The sequence below is a fragment of the Myotis nattereri genome (genome assembly GCF_964212035.1).
Source record: "Myotis nattereri genome assembly, chromosome: 9".
NCBI classification, from domain to species: Eukaryota; Metazoa; Chordata; class Mammalia; order Chiroptera; family Vespertilionidae; genus Myotis; species Myotis nattereri.
In genome coordinates this window covers 42,403,900-42,417,137 of record NC_138084.1, presented here as the reverse complement: position 1 = coordinate 42,417,137, position 13,238 = coordinate 42,403,900, and the positions used below count along the sequence as shown (strand labels likewise).

The 13,238-nt window shown below is 45.6% G+C and overlaps 1 protein-coding gene and 1 pseudogene across 2 annotated transcripts; both read right to left on the bottom strand.

Annotated features, from left to right (window-relative positions):
• Positions 1-4,022: 4,022 nt before the first annotated feature.
• FOLR1 (folate receptor alpha) lies at positions 4,023-7,709 on the bottom strand (the record flags this gene model as incomplete). The annotated part of the gene is given in 5 exon segments (XM_081100302.1): positions 4,023-4,070; positions 4,074-4,303; positions 4,440-4,575; positions 4,705-4,893; positions 7,542-7,709. Coding segments are annotated over 5 exon segments (771 nt in total).
• A 3,263-nt stretch (positions 7,710-10,972) lies between these two features.
• On the bottom strand, positions 10,973-12,140 carry LOC308524335 (glyceraldehyde-3-phosphate dehydrogenase-like; annotated as a pseudogene). The gene has a single exon. The product of its transcript is annotated as a glyceraldehyde-3-phosphate dehydrogenase-like (transcript).
• Positions 12,141-13,238: the final 1,098 nt, after the last annotated feature.

Here is a 13,238-nt window from a genome sequence, read left to right as displayed (position 1 = left end):
GGTTGCGGGCACATCCCCAGTGGGGAGTGTGCAGGAGGTGGCTGATCAATGTTTCTCTCTCATCAATGTTTCTATCTCTCTCCCTTCCTCTCTGTAAAAAATTAATAAAATATTTTTAAAAAATAACATAAATGGCATCTTTGGAAATTAGACTCTCCCAGGGCTCATTTTTGATGCTTTTTATTAGTTTATTAACGACCTTCAAGATCTAATTCTGTAGCTCCTATTTTCAAAAATGTTTGCCCATTTACCTTAGCAGTCACCTAGTGACTACACTTATTGCCTTGGAGCCATAAGTCTCCTGTTCTTTGCCAAGGGACTCTGTGTGCTGGTTCAGGCATGATGTCAGTGCTCTGGCAGTTTACTCTGCCCCATCCCTCACTTCCTGCTTGAGCAGGGCCTCAAAGTTAATAGAATTGAAAGACTGGGGCCTTCTCAGGTATTTCCTGGATTTACATACAGTTCTGCAGAAGCATGTGGATTTCTAGACCCCGGGGTATGTGTAAGAGCCCTCTAGTTTGTCTCAATTGGTTCTACAGCCTCAGGGAGTTGGGATGTCAAACAACTTGCTGCTGATTACAGAGGTGGGGAACCTTTTTTCTGCCAAGGGCCATTTGGATATTTATAACATCACTTGCAGGCCATACAAACCTATCAACTTAAAAATTAGCCTGCTGTATTTGGTCAAACATTTAATTAACTCACCCCTAATGCCTTGGCAGGGTGAGACCAAATGATATCTCGGGCCTCATATGGCTCACTGGCTAGATTAGAAGTTCCCCACCCCTGTTTAAGACAAACACCTAGGGATGGGCCTTCTCACTGTGTGAGCTCTGAGTCAGGTCAAATAAGACTAACCTTGTGAATGGGGTTCTTACCAGCGGCTGCCAGACAAATCAGTGACATTTCTTGAGGGGTAGGGCATTTTGGGGAATTCCACACCCACTCTGCCCCCTCTAGTGGCTACTAAGCTGCTGTTTTTCACAGCTACTGCAGTTGTGAGACAGCTGGTTTTAAAGGTTACCATCGCATTTGGGAGAGGAGGATGGGAAAAAAGTCAGGCCCTGGCTGGTTTGGCTTAGTGGATAGAGCGTTGGCCTGCTGACTGAAGGGTCCAGGTTCAATTCTGGCCAAGGGCACATGCCAGGGCTTTGGGCTGGATCCCCAGTAGGGGCTGTGCAGGAGGCAGCCAATCAATGATTCTCTCTCATCATTGATGTTTCTCTCTCTCTCTCCCTCTCCCTTCCTCTCTGAAATCACGGTTTCATCTTTGCTTCTTCACAAGCTTCCCTGTAATTGCATAGTTGTTTGCTGCATTGAATTTCTTTTAGCAACAATGAAAAACACATTTTAATGTAGTCTTTAAGTTTCAGGCTATACATTAAAACATGAAGGGAAAAATCTCCTTCTGAGGAACACTTTTTAAAAACCATTACAGTATAATGGGAATATTCATTCCTACACATCATATATTTCCCCCCTAAATGTTGTATAAAGAAGTGACAGTTGAGCTGAGCATATGTTAATAAAAGGTCTGCATTAAAAATAAAAAGAAATCAATTTTTTAAAAAATATATTTTATTGATTTTTTACAGAGAAGAAGGGAGAGGGATAGAGAGTTAGAAACATCGATGAGAGAGATCGATCAACTGCCTCCTGTACGCCCCCCAGTAGGGATGTGCCCACAACCAAGGTACATGCCCTTGACCGGAATCGAACCTGGGACCCTTCAGTCCGCAGGCTGACGCTCTATCCACTGAGCCAAACCAGTTCGGCAAAGAAATCAATTTTTTTTAAAAAGTGCAAGTCAAAATGCCAAGAGTTTGCTGTTTCCTACCAAAATTCAACCATTTTTCTTAAATAAATGCTCCTTCGATTTTTGAAAGTTTGAGTTAATTTCCAGACTTCTGGGAAAGTTGAGTTTGACATCTTGCCAGTGGTCTTGCTTTCATGGAGGAGTGGATTTTCAGATGCCCATCCTCTGCCATTCCAGGAGTGCATCTTCAGATTACTTTTACTTTAAGAGGCATAAAGCTTTAAATAATGTTGGCCACTCTTACGAAGAAGTGGTCTTTGAGTATATATTCTGCACTTAACATGAAGAAATAAGTTATTATTTGTTTCCTGTGTTTTTCCCTTACAGCAGTGTTAAGGTCCTTACCCAGCTGGACTGTGAACGTTTACTTTGCAGGAAACACGTTAATTTTTATTTTATTTTGTGCTGGCTCACTCATGTCGTGCTCTTAGGTCATGATACAAGACAGTATGTTTCCTCACTTCTAGAGAAGTTAAAATTCTTAATGACAATGTTATAAGATAGAGTTCTCTTATTAATGAGACAGCCAAGACTCAGGCTATTTCCTGCCAACACTTTCTTCAGGTTCTCTTCTCTAAATCAGGCCCTACATTCAGGACAATAAAACTATCAAGATGTATTTTACACTGAAATCACCATGGCATTTCCCAGACAGCTGCTAGAATACACCAAAAATGTGCTCTCTAATAAAGAAGTATTCAAGAAAGAATGCTAAAAATAATCAAATGTAATTGGTATGCTCCACGTTTTTAAAATTAGCTTCTCAGTATTATAAGAGCTGCCCTGTTCATAGTGTCCACAATGTGGAGGAAGATGACAGCAAAGGGAGGAGCTCATTTCTTTGAGATGAGTTTTATACAAGGTAAAGGGTTTTGACCGAATTGTCAGTTATTGTGGACCTATTATTTTATTTTTAAAATCCTCACCCGAGCATATTTTTCCATTGATTTTTTAGAGAGAAAGGGAAAGACAGCAAAATATTGATTGGTTGCCCCCTGCACAAGACTAGGGGGGTGTTGGGGTGAGGGAGGGGAGTACATATCCTTAACCAGAATTGAACCTAGGATCCTTCAGTCTGCAGGCTGACGTTCTATCCACTGATCCAAACCAGCTAGGCAGCCGTGGGCAAACTACAGCCCGCGGGCCGGATCCGGCCCGTTTGAAATGAATAAAACTATTGCAATAAAAGACCGTACCCTTTTATGTAATGATGTTTACTTTGAATTTATATTAGTTCACACAAACACTCCATCCATGCTTTTGTTCCGGCCCTCCAGTCCAGTTTAAGAACCCATTGGCCCTCGAGTCAAAAAGTTTGCCCACCCCTGAGCTAGGGCTTGCTTTTTTTCTTTTTTTTCTTTTTTAACATATTTTTATTGATTTAAGAGAGGAAGGGAAAGAGAGAGAGAGAGAGAAACATCAATGATGAGAGAGAATCATTAATCAGCTGCCTCCTGCAAACCCCACACTGGGGATCAAGCCCACAACCCGGGTATGTGCCCTCATCAGAATTAAACCATGACCACCTGGTTCATAGGTCGACCCTCAACCACTGAGCCATGGCGGCTGGGCGTGGACCTTTTCAAATGGGTAAAATCATACTCATGTTCATAGGCAAGGGGATGGCTTTGACTAAGTTCCTTAATTTATGGGCCTGTGTTCACACACGTAAAATGCAAACAATAGTATCTACACCCTATGGGAATAAATATAAAGCATTTAGGACAATGCCTGGCAGGTAGTGTTTTGAGGGTATTAGCTGTAGAGAAGTATGGCTCTTGCTGGCCCCCTTCACCTCTTCCCAGCCAGCATCCAGAACATGCTGGTCACTCCCATTCCCTCTCTTCTACTGCGCTCAGGACAGAATAGTCAACCCTGGAAGGCTTTGGTCCAATTCAAATGACAAAGTCCTGGGCCTGACTCTACAGTGAAAAATGAAATTGAAAGCTGTGAATATGTCCTTGATTAGAAGAATAGTTAAGTGTCTGGCAAATTCCTAGCAAGTGTCAGAGCTGGGACCTGACCAAGTCTCAGTCAATGGAAACAGGGAAGCAGAAGTCACATTCCTATTCAGACCCAAATAATTTGCAAGTCACCTGCGGGGTAACTAGTTTATTCAAACTGTTGGACAGAGCTCCGGCCATGGGAGCTGAGCCGTGGGGCTGAACTGCTTGGGGATGACCAGGTATCAGAAGGTAAAAGGAGCTCAGCTGAGCAGCAGGAGCAGCATTAGGGCCAGGCCAAGCAGGAGAGGTTAGGACTCATGGAGCCCAGCTCCATTCATGGCCTCAGCATAGAACCTGGCCACCTCCTCGTTGGGGTTGCCCTGTGCCGGGTCAAACCACATCTGGATGCAGCGGCCACTGCCTCGGCTGTAGTTGCTGACTTTGTAGGAGTGACTCCAGATTTCATTGCACAGAGCAGCAGGCGTGGGGAAGTGGAAATCAAAGCGGTGGCAGGCAGCCTTCACCGGGCACTCATTAGACCCTGTGGGAGGATGGAAGGCCTTTAGCCATTGGGCCCAGAACTCTCTCTGGTTCTGCCAACTTCACAACTCTATCCCTTCATATACCCATCTCACACCCGCACTTTCCCCCTCTCGCCCCACCCACCAGGCTCTCACCTGAGGTCCAGTTCCAGCCCTTGTGCCAGTTACTCTTGCAGGTGTAGGAGGTGCGGCAGTCTTCCCACCAGCTCTCACAGTCCTCTTTGCACAGGGGCACGTCCAGGATCCGCTCTCTGCGCCAGCTCTGGTCCACCTGGGAGATGTCAGTAGGGGAAAAGGACTCAGGCTCAGGATTCTCAGTAGCCCGGCCCTAAAGAGCCCCTGAGCTGCAGAGGCAGGACGAGGAGATGTCTGGGAAGCAGGCATGGAGAAGAACTCATACCTCCTGGATCCAGGGCCCCAGGTTGGGGGAGCACTCATACAGGCAGGTGTCCTGGATGAAGTGGCGCTTGCAGGCGGGTTTCATCGGGCCGCAGTGGTCCCAGTTGAATCTGTACAGGTAGGAGACATCCTTATGGGCTTCCTGGCTGGTGTTGACAGAGCAGCAGGCGTTCTTCTTCCAGGGACTGCACTGGGTGGGGAAGACACAGGACTAAGTTCTTCCCCCAGAACAGCCATCTTCTCCATTTTCTGGCCCAAGTAGATCATCCAGAGGAAGACTCAGTGGGGAGGGTGCCTTTATGCCTGGCACTTGAGGAGCCCCCATTTGTGTGATATTGGATTTTAACTGAGTAACAGGGGATGTGGGCAACCTGGAGAACCTCTGTCTGGAGAAGCAACTATATTTGTATAGCTCTAAACAGTTTATAAACGTTTTTCACATTATTTAAGTTATTTATATTACTCATGTTGCATCCAGCCAATATTAATTGAGTGCTTATTATATATCAGGCACTGGGCTAGATACTAAGAATACTACAGTGAACAAAACAGATCAAACCTCTTCTCTCATGTCGTGTATGATTTTCCTTCGGAGTTGGGGAAAGCCAAAGAACATTGTAGGCCTAGAAAACAGCAGGTGCAAAGTCCCTGAGGCTTTTGTGCTTTATTCTCTCAAAAATCCAGTGAAAACATCATTACTCCAAATTTTATGGAGTGTAAGTAAGCTGAACCCCTGGTAAATGGTGGGGTTAAGATTCAGGACAGGAGCCTGGCCCAGGTTGTGGTGGGGGGTGGATGTGAAGGGGGCTGGTTTGGCTGTCCTGGGGTCTGGAACCTCAGGCTCGGGGCTTCCAGGTAATTTCGGAAAGCAGTGGGGAACAGAGGGAATATGGTCAGCACATGGGCCTGAATATTGGCCTGACTAAATGTGGGAGGCTATCCTAGAGAGAGAATTCATGGCACATAAAATGGTAGAAGTGGTGGAGGTGTCTCTTTAGAAATCACTCTAGCCCAGCCAGTGTGGAGTGGTTGAATGTTGACCCATGAACCAAGAGGTCACCAGTTCGATTCCTGGTCAGGGCACATACCCGGGTTGTGGGCTCGATCCCTAGTGGGGGCCATGAGGAGGCAGCCAATCAATGATGTTTTTCTCTTATTGATGTTTCTATCTCTCTATCCTTCTCCCTTCCTCTCTGTCTAAAAGTCAATAGAGAAATATATATATATATATATATATATATATATATATATATATATATATTTTAAATCATTCTAGATTGGGATTCAAGAGCTGTATGATCATGGACCAATTGCTTCAACTCTCTGAGATGGACTCTAGTACCCACAATCAAGCAAGAGGGGAGATTTGTTTTTTAATTGATTTCAGAGAAGAAGGGAGAGGGAGAGAGAAATTGAAACATCATTGATGAGAGAGATCATTGATCGGTTGCCTCTTGCATGTCCCGTACTGGGGATCGAGCCTACAACCCGGGCCTGTGCCCCTGACTGGAATCGAACCTGAGACCCTTCAGTCCGCAGGCCGACGTTCTATCCACTGAGCCAAACTGGCTTGGGCTTCAGAGAATTCTTAAAAAGAACTTAAAAAGTTCTAAAAATGACAAGGTAGGTACCGACTTCGGGTGGGGAAAATGAAGTCGTTCTGGAGATGGGTGGTGGCGATGGTTGCACAACAATGTGAATGCACTTAATGCCACTGAACCGTACACTTTGAAATGCTTAAATGGCAAATTTTATGTTATGCATATAGAGTGTCCCCCCAAAAAATGTATGTACACACTTTGAATAGTTATAAAGGCTGTGTTTGTTAAAATACATTTCATTTTCAAAATTGAGCTGTCAGCTGTTAAAGTGTGTATACATTTTTTGAGGACACCCTGTATTTCACCACGTACGCACACAAAGCAGTGAAATGTTGGAAACGACTCAGGAGTCATGGGGCTGCTGGGCTTCCTCCTCTTCACCTCAAGTTCCTGGAGTGAGTCCATGCCACAGTCTTTCCCGGAGAACATCCCCAGCCCTCTAGCAACGTGAAACCTTGTGGGGAGCAGAGTTGGAGACCAGAAGGAACGAAATACTGGCATCTCTCATGAGCCTGGAGTTCAACTTCAAGCTCAGATCCCCTGAACTGCTTCCAGGGGCCTTATCTATGAAATGGGGACCCTGGTCTCACCTCTCCTTTTCTGTGGTCTCTGGCCCACAAGACTTGCCACTGTTTGTGCTGTCACCCTGCGACCCATGTACATGCTGTCCTCTTCTAGGTGGCCCCTTCCTGCTTTGTCTTCCTGGAAAAAGCTTACTTATCCTTCAAGGCCAAGTACATCTGATTTGTCACTATCTCTTCAGAACCTCATGGGGGGGGGGGGGGGCGGGCCTGGCCTGTTTGTATATGTGAGCCTCCTGGTGACTGCGAGAGACCGGTCTCCCCTTCTACCTTCCCTCTGAGCTCTGTGCGCTGGCCCAGAATGAAGGCTGGGAAACTTCCTGCCTGTCTCTCTCCTAGCCCCTGCTAATGATTAGCCTCTCAATCTCCACGGGTATCTGTGCTCTCTCTGGGCCTATTTCTTCACTTGTTTAAGTAAAGACCACCACCCACCAACCAAGTAGGACATTTGGGCTTACTCACTGATAAGATGTGAGGAAAGCACTCGGCCCATAGTAGGTTCCCCCCGCCCCTGTTGTAGATTTGGTGGCCCCTGGAGAGACCCTCAGTATCACCTTAGTCACACTCCTGCCTCTATCACCCCCCTTAAAGTTGATCTTCCTATCACCCTACTTCGTCCCTTTCTGGGGTCAGTCCTTTCCCCACCCCACCCTCACCTGGCCATGAAGCTTGTCCTCGGGGCTTGGCTTTGTCTTGTGGTACTTGGCGTCCATGCAGACATTGAGCAGATCTGTCCTGCCCTGTCGAGTCCTGGGTGGAGCACCCCACACAGCAGTCACCGAAGCCAGAAGCAGCAGCTGTGTGATCTTCCAGGCCATGTCCATCTGTTCCTGCCAGAAAGCCACGGTCAGAGAGTCACAAGGCCTGAGAGGCAGCGACCATAAGACTCTTGGTCATATTTCTTGTCCCCCTCCCAAGCCCAGTTCTTCTCCCCACCCAGTTTACCCCACAGAGCAGCTGAGCCAAGCAATGAGGGGCATGTAGAGGCCTGGGCCAGAGGCAAGAATTCCTCTCCCCACCCCCAACCCTCAATTGAGGACACTTCAACACTAACTTGCTCTGTGATCTCTTCTGGATTTCACCAGCCAGTATTCCATCCACAATGGGAAATCTCTGCCAGCTTGGCAAGTCCTCTCAAACCTGTTCAAGAGAAACCACAGAGCATGGCCTGCCGATGGGGTGGGGGAGTGAGAGGAAGGGGCACCTGCCAGCCTTGGCAGCCTAGAGGCTTTTAGGTGCCCAGAGACTGCCAGTGGGGCAGACAGGGAAACTGTCCTGGGCCAGATGAAGGCCACTGAGTTGTTCAGTTATGGCTCATGGTCCTGGACCAGGTGACATGGGAGTTGGAAGTAGGGTTGGGGGGCAATGTGTCAAGCCAGTGAGAGTGCAGACCCAGTCAGCCAGACTCCAGGTCCTCAAGTATCAACAACCCCTCCTGCCACACAGAGGGGTCTTGGGAAGTTCCCCCAGCAGAGTCAGGCCTAGAGCTAGAAGGCCAACAGATAAGGGGCCTGTGGAGGAGAGGGCTGAGCCAGAGCAGTGGGCCATGGGGACACCAGAGGAAAGTCAGCAGAGAAACCAGCCTCCTGGGAGTCCTGTGGGAAACCCATCCTTGACTCCTACCTCCCATTCCCACTTACCCCCTCTCATCTGCCCTTACCTCTGCCCTCGGTCACCTGGGAACATAGAGTGGCTCCTCACCTCCCCGTCTCCCTTTATAAGCCCTTTCTGACTGCTTGGTCAGCCTCTCAGTCAGGGAAGACTGGCAGGCTTTGTCTAGGAAATAGCTCAACTGTCGCCCTAAGGGAGGGGCCAGTTAAATAAATTATGGTACATCCACCCAATGAGATTTAACTTGGTAAAAATGAATGAGAAAGCTCTTGCTGTATGATGTGGGAAAAATCACCAAGTGTATTGTTAAGTGAAAGAAGAAAGGTGCAGAAGGGTGTCTATAGGATGCAATTTTTGTTTGTAATGAAGGAGGAGGGAGTCATAGGATTCTGTACAATGTAAGTCCAGAATATTACTCTTTTTGTGATATTCCTGGTTCCATATGTAACTATAGATAGTTACTGATGGTATTCTAAAATTAAACTTTTTATATATTGGGGAAAAAAGAAGAAGAGGAAGAACATATGTTTCCTTAAGAAAATTCTGGAATGGTACAACAAATTTTTTAAGTGGTTGCTTGGGGGGGAGGGCACAGGTTTGGGATGAAACTTTCCGCTGTGACTCATTCTATGCTGTGTGTTTGTTTGTTTTCAATTACCATTGACACTCAATATTATTTTATATTAGTTTCAGGTGTACAGTATAGTGGTTAGACATTTATATAATTAATGAAGTGATTCCTCTGATAAGTCCAGTACCCACCTGGCCCCATACATAGTTATTATAATATTATTGAATATATTCCTTATACTTTACATCTCCATGACTATTTTGTAACTACCTATTTGTATATCTTAATCCTTTACCTTTATCACACAGTCCCCAAACCCAACCCCCCCGGCAACCATCAACTTGTATCTATGAATCTGTTTCTGTTTTTTGTTTGTTTATTTTGTTCTTTAGATTCCACATATAAGTGAAATCATATGGTATTTGTCTTTCTGTGTCTGACTTACTTTACTTAGCATAAGACCCTCTAGGTCAGCCGTGGGCAAACTACGGCCCGTGGGCCAGATCCGGCCCGCTTGAAATGAATAAAACTAAAAAAAAAAAAGACCGTACCCTTTTATGTAATGATGTTTACTTTGAATTTATATTAGTTCACACAAACACTCCATCCATGCTTTTGTTCCGGCCCTCCGGTCCAGTTTAAGAACCCATTGTGGCCCTCGAGTCAAAAAGTTTGCCCACCCCTGCTCTAGGTCCATCCATGTTGTCACAAATGGTAAGATTTTATTCTTTTTATGGATGAGTAAAATTCCATAGTATATATGTACCACCACATTTTTATCCACTTGTGTATTGATGGGCACTTGGGTTGCACCCATATCTTGGCTATTGTAAATAACGCTGCAATGAACATAGGGGTACGTATATTCTTTCAGTTTTGTGTTTTGGTTTTGTTCAGATTCCAGTAGTGGAATAGCTTGGTTATAAGGCAGTTCCATTTTGTAGGGAAGCAAGTCTGTGCCCGTGCGAACACCCAGGTGTTTGTTGGAATCTTTATGCTTAAAGGACTCTGCAGACGCCTGTGTCTTCTCAAGGATGCTTACCCTGCTGATAGTCTCTAATAGTTAACCAGCTAACTGTCATGCGTCCAAAACAGAAACCATCCCCACATGCCATGATATTTTGAATTTAATTTAAAAAATCAGCCCTACCCGGTTTGGCTCAGTGGATAGAGCATCGGCCTGTGGACTGAAGGGTCCCAGGTTCGATTCCGGCCAAGGGCACATGCCTGGGTTGTGGGCTCGATCCCCAGTAGGGGTTGTGCAGGAGGCAGCCGATCAATGATTCTCTCTCATCATTGATGTTTCTATCTATCTGTCCCTCTCCCTTCCTCTCAAAAATCAATAAAAAAATATTTAAAGAAAATCAATTTGCAATGAATATTATAAAAATAAATATATTACTCACAATTTGGGTGTTCTTGAATATTTTCAGTTGAAAATTCTCACGAAAAATGATTTAAAAGTTGGTCAGGGCTGCCACTTAGGGAAAACATTTTACTTTTTAATTCTTCCAAAGAACATTTTATATTATTTTTATGTAGCATAGACACAGTTGAAAAAAAGTATTATTTATACTTATTATTATTTAAAAAATTAAAATTGCTTCTGTGTATGATAAAGTTCAAAACATGGTACAACACATAATGGAACATTACATTGTTTACAAAAGTATTTGGTTTCTTTTCACTGTTTTGTACCAATACTAGTAGAAGAGCATACCAAACACATTTTCCATAGATATTTTTTTTCCAATAGGCAGATATTTCCCCCAAAAAATGTCATTCATATAATCTGGATGGCAAGCTGGTGGCATAACATTTTTTTTTTTGGATGGGTACAGTGAACTTTATTGATGGTGCACGACAAAGCAGGGCTCCCTAGGCCCCTCCCCTTCTCCAGGGCATCTGGGATGGAAACGGTGGTCAGGAGATTCTCAGTGTGTCAGGGGTTCGATCTGGGGCAGGGACTCCCCAGCAGCAGAGGGCCTCTCTTCCTCTCGCTGGGGCTGGTGGTCCAGGGGACTCTTACTCCTTGGAGGCCATGTGGACCATAAGCTCCACCACCCTGTTGCTGTAACCGAATTCATTGTCATACCAGGAAACAAGCTTGACAAAGTGGTCATTGAGGGCAATGCCAGCCCCAGCATCAAAGGTGGAGGAGTGGGTGTCACTGTTAAAGTCTCAGGAGACCACCTGGTCCTCAGTATAGCCCAGGATGCTATTCTGGGCTTGAGGGGGCCCTCTGATGCCTGCTTCACTATCTTCTTGATATCATCATATTTGGCAGCTTTCTCCAGGTGGCAGGTCAGATCCACAACCAACACATTGGGGGTGGGGACACGGAAGGCCATGCTAGTGAGCTTCCCACTCAGCTCAGGGATGACCTTGCCCACAGCCTTGGCAGCGCCAGTAGAATCAGGGATGATGTTCTGGGCAGCCCCTCGGCCATCACGCCACAGCTTCCCAGAGGGGCCATCCACGGTCTTCTGGGTGGCAGTGATGGCGTGGACTGTGGTCATGAGTCCCTCCACGATGCCAAAGTTGTCATGGATGACCTTGGCCAGGGGGGCCAAGCAGTTGATGGTGCAGCAGGCATTGCTGACAATCTTGAGGGAGTTGTCATACTTGTCAAGGTTCACACCCATCACAAACATGGGGGCATCCGCAGAAGGGGCAGAGATGATGACCCTCTTGGCTCCGCCCTTCAAGTGAGCCCCAGCCTTCTCCATGGTAGTGAAGACACCCGTGGACTCCACAACATACTCGGCACTAGCATCACCCCATTTGATGTTGGCGGAATCTCGCTCCTGGAAGATGGAGATGGACTTCCCGTTGATGACAAGCTTCCCATTCTCAGCCTTGACTGTGCCTTTGAACTTGCCATGAGTAGAGTCACACTGGAACATGTAGACCATGTAGTTGAGGTCATGAAGGGGTCATTGATGGCGACAATATCCACTTTGCCAGAGTTAAAAGCAGCCCTGGTGACCAGGCGCCCAATGCGGCCAAATCCGTTCACTCCGACCTTTACCATCGTGTCTCAGGGTTGTGGCTGCTGGTGTGGGAGGAGAGGCTGTCTGACGCACAGGAGGAGCAGAGAGCCCATAACATTTTCTTTACTCAGGTCACACTAATTTATGTTTTTTAATTAATTGCCTGATTACCTGTAACTGGAAATCACCAAGTGTAATGCTATTTTTTGCAGCTATAGACATGTGTTATAGACGTGCAGCTATAGATGAGCATGTGGGGAAGGTCTGCCACTTGCATCTATAGACACTTATGGCAAACAAAGAGTTAATTTTAGTTCAAGCTGTTGTTACAATAAAAGTCTAAGGAGACAGGTAAATGGGGCTATTAGGTTTCTCCAGCCAGGCAGTCCCTTAGCCCTCTCTTTCACGGAAACGTGTGTCAGAGTAATCATTCATCCATCGCTCAGGGTCTGCTGGTCAACCCCGACACCATTTTTAATTTTTTGAGGACCCTCCATACCATTTTTTCTTTTTTTAAAAAAAATATATTTCTTTATTGATTTCAGAGAGGAAGAGAGGAGAGAGAGATAGAAACATCAATGATGAGAGAGAATCTGATTGGCTGCCTCCTGCACGCCCTCCACTGGGGATCAAGCCTGCAACCCAGGCATGTGCACTTGGCCGGAATCAAACCTGGGACCCTTCAATCCGCAGGCTGACGCTCTATCCACTGAGACAAGCCGGGCAGGGCCATACCATTTTTTCGCTAGACCAATCTGCATTCCCACCAACAGTGCATAAGGGTTCGCTTTTCTCCACATCCTTGCTATCACTTGTTTGTGGATTTATTGATGATAGCCATTCTGACAGGTATGAGGTGGTATTTCATTGTGGTTTTAATTTGCACTGTTCTGATGATTAGTGACGTTGAGCATCTTTTTGTATGTCTATTGGCCATCAATATGCCCTCTTTGGAAAAATGTCTAATCAGGTCTTCTACCCGTTTTTAAATTGGATTCTTTTACTTTCTTTTTTTTCTTTTCTTCTTCTTCTTTTTTTGGTGTTAAGTTCTTTATAAATTTTGGGTATTAACCCCTTATCAGATGGATCATTGGAGGATATCTTCTTCCATTCTGTAGGTTGTCTTTTCTTTTTTTAAAAAATATATTGTATTGATTTTTTACAGAGAGGAAGGGAGA